A 16,387-nucleotide genomic window follows, 5' to 3' on the forward strand; every position below is an offset into this window, starting at 1 on the left:
AGAGAGAGAGAGAGAAGGCAATATGGTGTCAAACATTATCCATGTGCTTGATTTCTTGGTCTCAACCAAGAATTTAAATCTCAATTTGATATTGGTTTTCCATTTATTGAACAGAACATTGATCCATACCTTCCAGCAGTATCACTGGAAATAACATTTTTATGTATAATTCTGACATGTCACCATCCATATGGACATAATAATAATAATAATAATAATAATAATAATAATAATAATAATAATAATAAATTGTTGTTATTATTGTCGGAACGATGAATTCATCACCCATTGCGATCGCGGGGGCCCTTTTTGCGTCTACCCCCATTTCCCATTCTATTAATTCGGCACTCCGCGTTGGAGAAAGGGAGCGACGAAAGGAGGGTTGCGAAGACATGGCGGACCAGACGGCGAAGGGCGACGAGTTGGAGCAGAAGGCGGAGAAGACGCTCGGCGGCTGGGGAATCTTCGGCAACAAGTACGATGACGCGGCCGAGTTGTTCGACAAGGCCGCCAATTGCTTCAAGTTAGCCAAGAACTGTATTCTGCTTTCTCTTTCTCTTTCTTCCCTTGCCTTTTCGGCGACAATTGCTCTTCGTAATTGTTCACCCGTCTCTTTTCGATCCGATGCCAATTAGCCTTGCGAGAATCTAAACATTCTTCGGGGGAGTTGTATGACGACTTCCAATCCAAGAATCTTTTTTGATCTTTGACGAAAAAGATTCCGATTTAGTATCAATCATGAGACCTATTTAGATTCTGGCAACAGACTAAAAGCTCGTAAGGCCGTCTTTAGATGTTGGCTATCGGTACTAGTATCTGGTTGGGGTATTAGTGTGCATGCAAGAGCCTTTTAGGATGAATTATCAATTATGAATATCTCATTATCTCTGTTTGGATAGCATCATCCTCCAATAACATTATGGTGATTTGTGTGTTTGCACTCTTGTCGGTTAATAGTTAGAAACGTCAATTTGTAAGATTCCATTTCATTCTCCTGCATAACCATGATTTGTAGGAATGCCTGTTCCTGTTGTAATGCACGATGGGGCTCATAGTTGAGGAATTTACTCCTGCAGAGGAACATTCTGATTTTGTAGTTGCTGTTTTTTATCCTTGTAAGTTTAGAAGGTTGATTATGTTGTTGGAAAGGAACCGTTGGTTCTAATATCTGGTTGGGTCATGGTGGTGAATGCAAGACTTCTTAGGATGAATTATTAGCATGTCGTTATCTTTTTTTAATGGGCACCATCTTCAATTACGTTATGGTGATTTATATATTTCAACTTTCATTGATTAATAGTTACAAACATCAATTCAACAGATGCCATTGTGCTATCCTGCATAACCATGATTTTAGGAATGGCTGATCCCTCTTGTAATGTAGGTTGGGGCGCGTAGGTGAGGAATGTACTGCTGCAAAGGAACATTCTGATTATGTAGCTGCTGTTTTGTTTGTCCTTGTATGTTTAGATGGGTCATTGTGTAGTTGGAAAGGAATTATGGTACTAACCTCTTGTTGCATCATCATGGTGAATGCAAGAATTTTTTTTGGGGTGAATTATTAGCATGTTATTATCTCTGTTTGGTTTGTTGGTTACAAACATCAACTTAATCGATGCTCTCTGGTTGTCCTGCATAACCATGAATTTTAGGAATGGCTGATTCCTAGGTTGGTGATGAGGAACATACTTCTTTGAATGGATGGAACAATCTGGTTATGTAGTTGCTGTTTTATTTATCCTTGTACATTTTGATGAAAAAAAGAATGGATGGAAATTGCTATAGATGTGTTATAAATCAGGTCAACAAGTTTTCAGCCTGATAATATGTTAAACTGTGGATTTTATGCTGCAAAAGATTTCAGAACAGTTGTCTTATAGACCTGAATGGCCAACAATATAGTGGCATATCATATGGACCGTAGGTGTTGTCCAACATAATAAAAAGAGAGAAGGAGATTGAAGAGGAAAATAAAATATAATGAAAAACAGGAGAGACTTCTGAAGTCAATAGAGAGGAAGAAGAGAGAATTATGTGGCCTGTTCAGACAGACAAAGCAATCCCACAAATATTTTTTCCTCCTCAAACCATCAACTCCAAAACCTGCAGTTACACAATGTTTATTAGAACTGGGCCAACTGGCCTAGTCCTTTTTTGCTTTGGACTTCGTGAAAGAAAAAAAAATGAAAATACTGATCACTTCTAACCATGTCAAGCAACCAACTAACCTTTCACTAAAATAGAGTTTTAGATAAAGGCTGAAATTAAATACGACCTGTACATTTATTTATTTTTGCTGGAATGAGAAATAAAGACTCAATTAGTGAAATCACATCCAGTTAGATGTGCCATACGTACTACTGTGTCATCTTGTCTAGCGGTCATTTTCGTCAGTAGACCCCTGGTCAGATTCAGTGGATTTCTAGTTGGATCATTGATCTAGCGATCATTGTCTAGTGGGCCATTCTGGATCATTGATCTGTTGAACTTTCCTAATTATCATGATTTTTAACATTTTTGAAAATTCATTTCTTTATCTTTACTAGTCAACTGATTGGATATATTTGAGCTTGACACAAATTTCCATCACAGATCCTGAAACAAATCCTAAATTTGATCTTGGTCCTGGGAACACATCAATCACTCTTTCAGTTATTTTGAAGTTCATTTTCAAGCATAACCATAATGCTAATTGATGTGGTTTCAAGTCAACAACTTTGAAAGTGTAACGCTTTCGAACTGACATTACTTGATACTGGTATTGCAGGGGAGAGAGCTGGATCAGTGTATTTCAAACTTGCTGATTGTCATTTGAAGGTTAGCTTATCATGTTGGTTTTAAGTCATTTGACATGTTTTCACTTAATATGTTATTATGTTCATACTGATTCCATGATGCAGTTAGATAGCAAGCATGAAGCTGCCTCAGCTTATGTAGATGCAGCAAACTGCTACAAGAAAATCTCAATCCAAGGTATATTTTTATCCAAGGAAAGCTTACTCTAAGGTATCTATAACTCAGTTTCCTTGAGGAAGAACAAGAGAGGGAGGGGGAAAACTTGGCTATCATCATCATTTGGATGGTCTCTGGATGCAAATTCATGCCGTATTATTGTGACAATCTTTAGATGCCACCCCGCCCCCCTCCCCAATATATGTCTCAAAAGATAGTGCAAAATAGAATCATAATTCATGTCACATACATAAATTTGTAGTCCACCTTTTCATTTCTTCAGTAATAGAGTGATATGGGAAAAGAAACATACAGAATAAGGTGCATTTCTAAATGATAATGGTCCTAGACATGGTGGTCGTCATTTTGCTTTGTTGACTATCATCAAGTTACCTACACAAATCAAATCATGAACTTAGGTTCGCTATGAGGTCAAACTGTCTATGGACTTAGCTTAATATTGTTTGGTTATGGGTTGGTGTTAAATGGTTTTGATCCTATTCCCAAATTCATGATTCCTCTCTTTGATGGAATCAAAACCATAGACTTGCTCTCATCCCATCTTGATGCCCCACCACTAACTCTAATCATGGCCCAACTCTGCTCTAGTTGATGACCACCATAGCTGATAGTAGCAGAGTATAGCCTGCCATTTCTACCTGGATGTTGGCAATCAACCTTAACTCTGACCAGCTTGGCTGCAGTCGGTGGCCGGTTCTGACCAGCTTGCAGGTTGCAGCTCTCATCTACTGCTCTCAGCTTGTAGATGGACAGCCAAACTGAAAGTGTTAGCCTTCCATAGTCTACTCTCTCAAATTCCCTTATGCAAATTTACTGATTTAAGAAATCTGGAAATTGTGGCTTTTGTCTAAGATGACCCTTTTCTTGGTACGTACATTGCCAACCTTGGTTCTCTCCCACATTATTGTGTTCAGCAGCTAGCGGAAGAGAAGCGAGGATCACTGGCTGCTGGACAATATAATATTATAGGGTGCTTCCTTGTGCTTAAGAGTGGATCCACCTGTTCCTATCTGGTTCATGACTTTTATGTGATTACTTAAGAGTAGGAAAAGGCTTCAGACACCTTTGTGGATTTGGTTATGCTCTGTTGCTTGTTATGTGTGTTAGAACTAAGAGTCCGAGCAACAGACATGCAAAGTTGCTTATTGGTCATTCTATTTGGACTATTAGTGAATATCTTTTTCCTATTGTAAAATATCAAATACTAGGTAGGCATTTTTACACAATTAATTTGTTTTGTAGATCTGTGAAACAAGTTTTGTTTTCTGCAGATGCTACACAATCGTTAAACCAGGCGGTGAAACTTTTTCTGGAGATTGGTAGATTAAACCTTGTAGTAACAAGGTGATGAACTTTCCTAGATGAATTTCTGCCCTATTTTTTGCTTAAATTTTTTATGGTTAGATTGTAAATTTTTCGTTTTCAGATGATGAAACATGCATATATTAGTAGATATAGTAATCAAGGTTTTAAATTTTGTAACTTCGGTTTGCTGCTTATGTGCTGGCATGACATGCCAACTACCATGGACTCTGTACCAAGTCAACATGGTGTTGCCCTTGGTACAGCATGAAACTCATTCCAATTATGTTTCTGGAATGGGATAACATTTAGGGTTTATAATGGTAGCATGCATGTATTAAAAGTTATGTTGATTTTCCTTTTCAGATGTTTAATTATCTTTTGCTGAGGATCCCACATCTTTATCTTACAGGAACTTGGTGAATTAAATGAGCAAGAACAGAATTTAGAGAATGCGATGGATTACTTTGAGCGGGCTGCTGATCTTTTTCAAAGTGAGGAAGTAACAACTTCTGCAAACCAGTGCAAGCAAAAAGTTGCACAGTTTGCTGCTCAGATGGAACAGTAAGCTTATCATGTTGTTATTATAACTTTTTGTATATCTCTATGCTATTCTTGCATTCTTTGAATTTTTTTTTGTTTATTCATTCAGATTTGATAATGAATATCCAGCTGGAATATTGGTTGCCTTTTTGTATCTACTAACCTGCAAATAAAATTTATAAAGTAAGCCTTTCTGTTGATAATGCATTTTCTTGTAAGACTGATTCACTAAACTGATTCTTTATTATCCAGTGCCAATTTGTATGGATTTCTTTGTCACTTCTTCCTAGTGTGACAACAACCTCATATCTGATGATTGTCTGTATATTTTCAGTTTCTAGGTCCCTTTGTATGTGCAACATGAAAGTTGATCTCAGTGAACAGTTTCACCTGTTTTGGATTTTGATAATCTCAAGTAAAAAACAAACTTCATTTCACATCATCTGCTTATATTTTTTATTGTGGGTCTCTAGACATTTTGAAAGTTGCTAAATATTGCAGATTTACATTGATCATTGGAGGACATTTTGCAGTTCTTACCAACTATAATCATTGTAGATTCTCTTAGATATGCATACAGTAATCAGCTTCAAATAATTTTAGAGTTCTAATATAAGGATTCAACCATGTCAATATTTGGATTCTTTGAATTCTATTGCAGTTGTGCATTGAAATTTTTGACACTGTAATTTTTCCAGATACCCAAAGGCAATTGAAATATATGAAGCACTTGCTCGACACTCGGTCAATAATAGTCTTCTTAGGTATGGTGTTAAGGGGATTCTTCTTAATGCTGGTATCTGTCACTTGTGTAAGGGTGATGTGGTTGCAATTACAAATGCATTAGAGCGATATCAGGTTTGTATACTTCTTTGTTTGGTAGTTGAAATCATTTTTTTCTGAGACATACAAACATCATTAACTGGATTATATTTGTTATAGGAAATTGATCCTACCTTTTCAGGCACACGTGAATACAAGCTTTTAGCTGTAAGATTTGAACTTTACTTTGTTTACTGTGTGGTCGATAGGCATGATTTTTCATTTACTGATTACCTTCTTATGCTGAGAATACCAAGTTCCTGTTAACCTTGTTTGCAAGAAAACTTCACATACTCTATATTAGCTTTGGATTTTCTCGAGTCTTATTTGAACTCGTCTCAAGCACCAAAATTTTGATATTTCAAATTTGTGTGAAGAAAATGGAAGATATGTAAAATATAGGAAGGTTAAATAAATCTGTTTAGAATGTCTTGCCATTTATACTGAAAGCTAAATCTATATATAAAAAAGACAATAATTACAACATTTGATAGTTTATTCGTAGTTTTCTCACACGAAAGCTTTCCAGTCAATCTACCAATTATCTGTTAACTTTTTGATCATTTTGATCGTTTTGGTCTCAATTTTATGGACTTGACATATTCGATTGCTAGTAAAATATGCTATCAAGTTTAAGCATATAAAATTCGGTCTTCGAAGTTGAAATCAAGAGTTAGTTTGTCGATAGATTTCAATGTAGTAGTTTTTGAGATATCAGCTCAGATTTTGTTAATTATTTAGCTTCCTCCTCTTTCTCTTTCTCTAAGCTACATATCTATCATGAGTCATCTGTATATATTATTCCTATGTGTTTTTTTTTAGTATGTGGAAAAGTTGCCTCAAAGCTGTCTATTGGCTGGACTATATGAACAATATATAGGAACATATCTTAGAAAGTAATCACTTTCATTTCAGGATTTGGCAGTATCGATGGACGAGGGAGATGTTGCAAAGTTTACTGATGCTGCCCAAGAATATGATAGCATGACTCGACTGGTATGCCTTTTATTTTAATAAACAATTGTATGAAATACACTTAAGCATGCATGCATGCATGAAATTTAAGCCAAAAATTGCTGGTTAATCTAGGTAAATACTGGGGTAACAAGAACTTGTGTAGGGCAATTTGATATAATTTAATTCACTGCAAAAATCGATGAGATGTAATAAAGATTTTAGTATCATATATTTGTATTAATGTCCTCTCAATTACATGCTTGAACAAGATTTTCAATTTTACATTGTCTTTTATTAGTATCTTATTGGAAGCCCTTATATTACACCAAAATTCCTTTCCACCACCTATCCTGCTTTCAATGTCGGAAGCCCCTGGATTTTGAGAAGCATTATTTTTCTCTCTGAATATAGTTGTTTCAGTGTGTATAATTTTCAAACCTAAAGCAAGTTTTGCATTACCATTCAAAAGGGAAAATTTTGTATAATTTTGCCACAGCCATATGAACACTCGTTATTAAGGCAGTAGTACCGATGCACATAGTTGTCATACATGGGGCTTATTCATTTCAGGACTTGCATCCACTGCCTCTGTATTTGGTGTTTTTGGTGTACTGTTAAATCGATTAAACTTGACTACAGGATCCTTGGAAAACCACACTTCTGCTGAGAGTGAAGAATGCAATCAAAGCAAAGGAGGAAGAGGAAGATGATCTCACCTAAAGCCTCATGTCACCCTTCATCTTTCACCTCAGCTTACTAATTTTATGGTGGAGATGGGATGCAAGGATGAGGACTGTAACGCTTTTTTATACTAGAGAATATATTATGGATTTCCCCATCATAATTCCTGGAGATTGTTATTTTTCACAAGAAGAGGGGGTATTTTTGATGGTTTCTATTTGGATAGTTTTCATGAATGTGCCACGAGCTGCGGATGATTCTGAACGCATATATAGTTAGTGTAGCATCATTTAGCTTCAATTGTGTTCCAAAACATTTTTTGTTCTAAAAGCTGAAATGTAAATAAGAGAAGACGATGCCTGTTTTTAAGTCTTGCCATCGCTGACATGCTTTGCCGTATTTGGATCCGAGGAATACAATCTCTGATGGAGCATCAGCAGTACGATATCTATGTGGCTCTCTGCAAACATTATATCCCCAGATAAGATCATATTTGAACTGCAAGTCCTGTCGTACCCATGTAATATAAAAATCATTGAATAGGAGTAACATTTTAAACAGAGAAAATAAAAGAAAAGAAAATCCTGTAAACTCCTTGCTTACAATATTAAATTCTTCCTTGATGCTCAATCTAGCCTATGTAGTATGAGACAGGGAGAATTGTGTTTATGTGCCAAAGCACACATATTGGCCATGAAACCTGGCATTCTTTACCAGTGAAATAATCATGTCAGCTGCCAACCATTTTTGCCTCCAAATTTAGATGACAGACCACATTCTTTTTAATCTGCCGCTCTCCACCTTATATTCCATCAGTCTCATGATGGGCATCAAAAACCACTGAGGAAGTTAACAGTAAAACAGCAAAAGAAACCTGCAAACTTCTGTTGAAACTTGTGACCACTCCAATTATCCGAGGAGCCGCAATTCCTTTTCCAACTATGTTGCCTCAGCATACAAAACTAAGCCTGGATCACCCTTCTCGGCCTTCGTCATTACGAGGAGCACTCGGTAACAAAAGAGTAACCAGGATTTGCATATCTTCCATCATACTAAGATCCGCCGCCTAAAGAGAGCAACCACAACAACGGCCTTCGTCATTACGAGGAGCACTCGGTAACAAAAGAATAACCAGGATTTGCATATCTTCCATCATACTGAGATCCGCTGCCTAAAGAGAGCAACCACAACAACGGCCTTCGTCATTACGAGGAGCACTCGGTAACAAAAGAGTAACCAGGATTTGCATGTCTTCCATCATACTGAGATCCGCAGCCTAAAGAGAGCAACCACAACAACGGCCTTCGTCATTACAAGGAGCACTCGGTAACAAAAGAGTAACCAGGATTTGCATATCTTCCATCATACTGAGATCCGCTGCCTAAAGAGAGCAACCACAACAACTGTATTGCATTCCTCACTGTAAAACTTAAAACTTCTCTTTAGGACCAAACGACGCAGCGAGTTGAGATTGATATTGTGCCAAAGTGCACTGACGACAGAACAGATCTGCCAAAGTTAGAAGAAATCCATGTCTAGATATTGCCCACATGGTTTCAAATTGACTCCTGCCATATTCCCATTGAGTATGACCGGAAACTCACCATCAGTCCAGTTCTCATGCTTGATTATCCTTGGCACCTCGGGTGGGCTAGTGCACCTAATAAGTGCCCAATTAAGGCTGTGGAAAAAAGGATGCTGCTTTACCTCAGCGGCACCACGCCTACATGCAAATCGTTGCTGGGGTTCTTTCACAAGCAAGCCTTTGATCAGGTCTCTCGCTGCAAAGCTGACTGGGGGCGACTCGGGAAACTTTAGGGGCTCCGCCACCACATTGAACAAGGTAGCACGGTTTCCAGACCCTTTGAATGGTGTCTTCCCAAACAAAAGCTCATAAAAAAATATCCCTAATGTCCACCAATCCACGGCACTTCCGTGGCCTTCACCTTTTATGATCTCTGGTGCCAAATATTCATGAGTTCCAACAAAGGACTTCGAATGGGCATTAGATGGCTCCGCAATGAGCTCAGGGAGTACAGAACCGCTGTCACCGACTTCACTTGGAATTGCTTTCTTTGCCTTGGGCCTCCCAAGTCCTATGAAACGTGGTGAGAAGCAAGTGGGCTGCAGGCATGAGTGCTGCATGCAGGTGGGCTCAACGCAAGAGGGTTGAGCATATTTTCCAGAACTCTTCGAGGAACACAAATCAGTTTTTGTCGATTTCACCAGAGTGGGGAAGACGGCACACCTTAAAGAGAGATCGAAATCAGAGAGCATTATGTGACCATCCTCTCTTACCAACACGTTCTCTGGCTTCAGGTCTCTATATATTATCCCAAGCATGTGTAGGTACTCCAAAGCAAGGAGAACTTCAGCCACGTAAAACCTGCATTGATATCAAAAGATCACGCATGTAGAATTGAAAGGTATTTCAACCTATAATCAAGAATCAAGCCCATCACCTTTAGTAGGTGAAGAGTATCGGTAAAGTTGTTATAGCATGAAACAGTCCATGATTATAAGAAGTGTAAGTAAGCTTCATATTTAACCTCGAGATATACTTCCCACATTCACTGCTGAACTTTCCGTAAAACATTCTCATGCTTGACAAAAATTAGACAATGATGTAAAAGTTTTTCTGGTAATGGTTGGTTAGACGATGTTGAAAATGTAATTTGACTGCATCAAATGAGTTGGTTGGTGTTGAAAGGAACACTCAGATCAAGTCGAACGAATAGTTGTTCCACCAGATGTTTGTCAAACCGGGTGTATATAGCAATTCAATTTATCTATGATGTAAACCATGAATAGATGCATACTAACATTAATTTTGATTAAAGCATGAATGTTAATATTCAAAAGCCAATACAAACTCCATAATGAAAAGGACTGCAAATGTTGGATATTTAAGACCCCAACAGACCTCTAGATAATTGGATAATTTGATAGGGGAAACTGTACTTTCGAGAGAGCTGCAATGGAAGCGTCGTAGTTTCCAGCTTCGATACTTAAATTGACAAGGCCCACAAGGTCAGACAAAACAAGTTCAAAATCAGTCTCCCATATACCGGCATCCAACTCAAAAGCAGCTTTCGGAAAATGCACCACTAAATTATGCATCAAACTACATGATCCCACACCTTCAGGACACAAGTCACACAACCTTCAATTTAATTTATTTTTGAATCCTCTCTCTGTTCATGCAAATGCGAATTGAAGAACTTCCTTCAACCAATTATAATTTAAACATTACACAAATTAGTTTGCTCCATTTCTAAGCTGTTCCTACATGTTACTCATAAAGCATGCTTAACAACAACAACATGAGCTAAATGCAAATTGGTTTCAACCTTGTCAGTAGACAGTGTTTGTCATTTCTGCCTTTTTAGATAATAGTTGAAGTAACAATTAGTTGCACAGTCAAGGTTAAGTTCGAGCAGTATATCTAACAAAAGGCTTCAGCGAGTCAGTTACATAAAACCACTGTCATTCATTATGTTCTTTTGTCACTCAACATGATCTATCAGGTTCAATACAAAAGCCAGATTCAAAGGGCTTCATTGAACACACCCTATATATATAGACACATAAAACATCTACCATATAAAGATATAACAAGTTTGATTACAAGATGTACCCACAACGATCAAATCAACCTGTTATTAGTTGAGATAAAAATTAATGTGAGGGGGTTCCACACAAACAAGTTAGATTCAAAATGATTGAAAATCTAAAGAAATTACAATCACCCACTACCCGATATTATATTGTTTCATGTCGACGAGAGAGTCGAAACAGTGACATCAAGAGACGCTCAAATGCTTATCTGGGCATTCAGGCGATGCAAGGCAAGGTCCAAGCATCTCGATTAGTCCTAAGAGAGGCATCTTCAACTAGGTATCACTTAGGAGAATGCCTCAATTAAAGCACTACAGGTTTTAAGCCTTTGCCTAGGCTATAGCTAAAAGTGACAAAATCCTATGATCTAATTCGTGCTCAATTCCCATCCAACCCATGGAGACATAATTGAAACCCATTTCTCCTCCTCCTCCAACCAATCCACTCCACACCCAATTCCAACCCAAACCAAACCAAACACCACCCACCCATCCCCTTACCCCCAACTGGTCAAATCCAAACCTAATACCCCACATCTGCAACCCAATTAGTCCCCTTCACTCCCATGCCCCACACCTACATTGTTGAAAAAAACACCCAAGCATTTTTGTCATTGAACTTCCACCACCGACCATCTCTTCTCTCTCCATCTAGTATGTGTCCACTGTACCTCTCTTCCCTCCTTACCTCTTTCCTCCCTTCACTTCATCAGTTCTCCACCTCCATCCTCTCGATCATAGTTAAGAGAATACTCTGCTGACTTACTCAGACAACAGAAAATAATATTATGCAACGTTAATATCTAACCCCATATTCACTATATTGAATCACTGATCAGCAAATAAACAACCATGACAATTTAATGTAAAAATTATGCATAAAAATTCTCTGGACAAAACATCTAACATAGGCATAGGCACATTTCAATTGTTCAAAAAACATGATATGCAGACAAAGACTCTACATTTACATCTTACTATTCCTAAATCTGAACAAAAACTAGGACAATTGCATTCTCACCTTGCTGCTTCCTCAGTGAAGCACTTCCCAGGCTGCCGCTGCTGGAGACTGTGGAGGTCGCCGCCAGGGCAGAATTCCATCACCAAGCAAGAAAAGTTATTGGTCTCGAAGTGGGCGTATAGGGTCGGCAAGAATGGGTGGTCGAGGCATTGCAGAATCTCCCTCTCCGTCTGCGATCTGCTCAGCTTTTTCCGCCACGCAAGCACTGCCTTGTCCATCACCTTCATGGCGAACAGGAACCTCGTCCCGGTCAGCTTCGCGAGGTACACGCAACCGACGTCGCCATTGCCGAGCCTATCCAAGAACCTGAAGTGGTTCATTCCGAGATATCCATCACGCTCTCTGACGGCGCGAATAGCGTCCCACCGCCCATCGTTCGCCTGGTGCGGCTTGTTCCCGCGGCCGCCACCGGACCCGCTGCTGCTCCTCCAGGAGCTGCTCCATGCGCTACAGTTGCTGCTGCTGCTACTGCTGCTGCACTCATCATCCGCATTGCCGTCGCTGCTCGAGCCGCGGCTCCTCCGGCTGCCGTCGCCGGCGACGTCACTGATCTTGGAGCAGGCCCCGACGCTCGCGGCGGTGGCGTCACTGGTCCTGGCGGTCACGAAGCTCAACCGGTCGTCCCTCGCGTCAGAGGAGGACGGGGGGGCGGCGCCCAAGAACCCACCCACGTCACTGATCTTGGAGCAGGCCCCGACGCTCCCGGCGGTGGCGTCGCTGGTCCTGGCGGTCACGAAGCTCAACCGGTCGTCCCTCGCGTCAGAGGATGGAGGGGCGGGGCCCAAGAACCCGGTGGGTTCTTGGACGACCAAGTCGTCCTTGTTTGAAAGCAAATCTGGAATCAAGAAACAAGGTTCAGCGGTGACGCCGGGGGCGCGGAAGCTGCCACGGTGGGCGCTCTTGCTGTGGGAAGGGGGTTCGGGGATATCGGTGGATGTAGTAGCCATCAGATCGCGTCATACGCAGAGGAGAATCAAATTTGATGGTCTATTGTCATCTTCTAATATCTATCCACTTCTGTAGAAGAAATGCAAAGAAAGGAGAGAGAGAGAGAGAGAGAGAGAGAGAGAGAGAAGAGAGAGGGGGGGGGGGGGGGGGGGGGGGGGGGTGTTTGGGGGAAGGCGGTGGTGGGGCGGGGCGTTGTGCGCGGGGACAAAGAAGAAGTGGAATGATGGCATCAATGGACGTCAGGAAGAAGGGTGTGCAAAAGAGGGGACACAAAACTATAGCAAAAGGAAACAAAATAAAGAAAGGTAGCTTTGCATATTTGGAAATATCATAAATCCCCAAATATAAATTTCAGTATAACATACATGTCTCCATTCCTCCATCATAAACACTCGAATTAATTAGGTTTTATTATGATCAACATTAGCAAAATTGTCAACTAAGCATAACAACAACAAGTCATAATATTTTATTCATTAATATAATATTTTTGGTTCAACAATCAATTGCATATAAATATATGTTTATATATATATAATCTAGGTTCTATATGTGTATGTATATATATGCATGCTAAAGCCTAAATCTAAAAAGAAAAATTAATTGTATTTTTTTGAAGGATATGTAAATAATTTTTCTTTATAAAACAAAAAAGAAAACAATGGCTTTTTATCAACAAACAACAATAATAAGGTACAACATTCTACCTATTTGGTTCAGATGAATGAATCTTCTTTCGTCTTTAAGGAAGTTGTAATATGATATTTTTAGTTCAACAATGAGATGGATATATATACAAATTTTCTAGGTTCTGCAATAAACTTATATAATATATGTACATGTATGAACAATATGTATACAATTTTATTTTAAAAAAGAAAAGAAAGATAACAGCAAAGAAGTGGTTTGATTTGCTGTGACAGTGAACAGAGATCACGCCAATGTCCTCAACTTGGCCTTTTCTGGCCTGCACTTGCCTGCCTTTGGAAATGCTTTTTCTCCCGGAAACAATTTGCACCGGACTGTGGGTGGCCACTTTGGACCAACAGCTGCCCACGGCAGCATTTGCCGGTGCGTTATCATTATATTAATAACATTAATTAACCCCTGTGTTATAGTCAAATTATTTTCTATTGGAATTATTTTATAAGAGAGGCGAAATTGTTTCTGAATACCAATCGGAAGTCAAATCTCAAAGAGATAATAAAACAAGGTCTTTTAAGAGGTCAAACCTGCACGAAGAATGTATCGGCTCATCCAAAAGCACCATCACATCAGCAAGACACGCATGCCCCTGTTCAATGCAGACTTCAGATTCCTTCAAAATTGAGGCATTCCCTATGTCAGAAAGAACTAAATTCTGCTCAACTGATACCAAAATGTATGAGCAAAAGTGTAAATGATATTTGTTGTCTTGTTTACCAACTATCCAAACGATACACTAAAACATGTTTCATGTCTACCAACATTGTATATATATGTATACATAGGTGTGAAACACTCTCGTTTCACATGAAATACTTAATGATTTCTTCCATTAAAAAAAGTACTGTCTCTGTAAATGAAAAGTTTCATTTATGACTAGTTGAAAATTGCATTTGGCTATTAAGTATCACATGAACTCATATGCCTTGAGTTCTTGTTTCAAGGATGTCTTGGCATGCTGCAGAGCGCCCAAAATGCCTGTTAATGAGATAGTTTAACATTGAATGTGATCTTAAGTGCCTGTTAATTCCCATTTAAAAATCTTTCAGAACTAGCAGAAGTGCTTCCAATTATTAGTGAATTCACAAGGATATGTGCACATAAACATCCATGGTTACTAGAGCCACCATCAGAGTTAAATTGGATGGAGAAAGCACTAGTAAAAGTGGGCTTTAACTGATTTGGTACAAGAGAATAAAGAAAATGTCGTTAGAAAGACCAATTTCTATGCAAAAATCCAGTGCATGTGGACGAGATCAGGCTTCTAAATCTAAAACATGCCTTATGAATCACAAGGAAGCATGTTTCAAAGAGTTAATTCACATTTTCTGGTATATTATTGCAAGAACATATCAATCTGCAGGTGCAAAATGGACTAGAAAAAGCAACAGCAAATATGTAACGAGTGCTAATTAATATACTTCTATGAGTTCCATCAAATTTCCTAATTCACACCACGGATATATGACTATGGTTTTTAAGGAATATTTGAAAGCACTATGACTTGGTAGCCAGAATTGAATCTCTGGTACAAGGAAGACATACCTGATTTGAGCTCCATCACCTGAACAGAAAACATTACCAAACACAAAAAACAAATCAACCGCGAGAAAATATAACAGAAATTACGACTAACCCTTTTGGCCGGTTGATTAGCTCTTCCATTTGCAGCTTTAGAAACAGTCCTCTCAGAAAACAATCGAGCACGAAGGAACTCGATGGTCATTGCTGTTGAATCACTCGTGATGTCTATCAGAGAAACCAAGATTCTAATTCCTGTGAAATATCTTTTTCCAGCACAATCAGCATAAGATGATCAGGGCAAGTAAAATGGACAGCAGATATCAGAGGAAAAGCAATACTACCAAACAGTAGAATCAAGCAAGCGCAACTGATGAGATCAACAGCTAACATCTAAACCTATCATCCTGACTTGAGATCACAATAAACTTCCCTCCTTATCAGCACAGTTCGATTCACTCGATCAGCACTATTGGCTAGTCGGGTTGCTAAGAACTATGTTAAACGGATGCAGATCCAGCGCGTCTGCCGAACGAGATCGAAGAACTAAACCCACAAGAAACACAGAATCCACGAACGCGATGGATTGAAGCGATCATAAGAGCCAAACCATCCCAAGCGATCAACCAAAGCTCTAGTCAGTTTGAGAGAGGAAATCCCACTAGCCACTTGACGAACCAATTCACAACAAGAAGAATCAGAGTTGGGAAGGCAAATAAACAAATCAACAATCAAACAAAATAAAAGCTCGAGATGTCCATGTGTACCTTCGATTTCTTCCCGCAGCTTCTCTGCTCTATTTGTGAGTCGGTGGCGGACCAGAGATATTAAGTGGATCGAAGAATATTCAATGGCTTGTATCGTGCCATAAAAATTCTCTGCATTTCTTCTGAGTTTTTATTTGGGCTTCTTTGAACTGCTCAGCTACAAGTTATTATTCGATCTCGATGATGGTTCGAATCCTCGCTACAACTACTTATGTTCCATCAAATATGTGGAATGGCGAGAAATATTAGCATTAATCAGCATTAGTATCATCATGACCAAATTCCATAGTAAATAAAAAAATAAAAATAAAAAAATCCATATTATATTGAGAAGTGGTCCTAAAAAGTAGCAGAAAAAATAATTCAAATATTAAACCACAAACCATTCAAGAAGAGAAAGAAGAGGAGGGAATACAATAGTGCAAACTTTTGACACTCTGAGCATTATAAAGGCACATAATACTAACTTGGTATCTTCCAGCATATAAACAAATATGCATATAGGAGTCTTGGGATCAAGTTGAACGAAC

General features: G+C 38.9%; 2 protein-coding genes across 3 annotated transcripts; one reads left to right on the forward strand and one right to left on the reverse strand.

Annotated features, from left to right (window-relative positions):
* Positions 1-306: 306 nt before the first annotated feature.
* On the forward strand, positions 307-7,647 carry LOC135672849 (alpha-soluble NSF attachment protein-like). Its single transcript, XM_065181284.1, has 10 exons — positions 307-537; positions 2,768-2,817; positions 2,901-2,973; positions 4,245-4,317; positions 4,423-4,433; positions 4,686-4,839; positions 5,517-5,676; positions 5,761-5,808; positions 6,556-6,636; positions 7,237-7,647. Exons 1-10 carry the CDS (start codon positions 393-395, stop codon positions 7,315-7,317), a joined length of 876 nt encoding a protein of 291 aa, XP_065037356.1. The 5' UTR covers positions 307-392; the 3' UTR covers positions 7,318-7,647.
* A 107-nt stretch (positions 7,648-7,754) lies between these two features.
* LOC103983668 (serine/threonine-protein kinase D6PKL1-like) lies at positions 7,755-16,326 on the reverse strand. Of its 2 annotated transcripts, XM_065181282.1 has the most exons (3): positions 14,097-16,326; positions 11,917-12,751; positions 7,755-9,664 (listed from the first exon to the last, which is right to left on the reverse strand). In XM_065181282.1, exons 1-3 carry the CDS (start codon positions 14,119-14,121, stop codon positions 8,797-8,799), a joined length of 1,728 nt encoding a protein of 575 aa, XP_065037354.1. In that variant the 5' UTR covers positions 14,122-16,326; the 3' UTR covers positions 7,755-8,796. The 2 variants fall into 2 exon arrangements, with proteins under 2 accessions (XP_065037354.1, XP_009399199.2); XM_009400924.3 differs by lacking the exon at positions 14,097-16,326 and having other exon boundaries at positions 11,917-12,982.
* Positions 16,327-16,387: the final 61 nt, after the last annotated feature.

Source organism: Musa acuminata, chromosome BXJ1-5 (assembly GCF_036884655.1).
Source record: "Musa acuminata AAA Group cultivar baxijiao chromosome BXJ1-5, Cavendish_Baxijiao_AAA, whole genome shotgun sequence".
Lineage (NCBI taxonomy): Eukaryota > Viridiplantae > Streptophyta > Magnoliopsida > Zingiberales > Musaceae > Musa > Musa acuminata.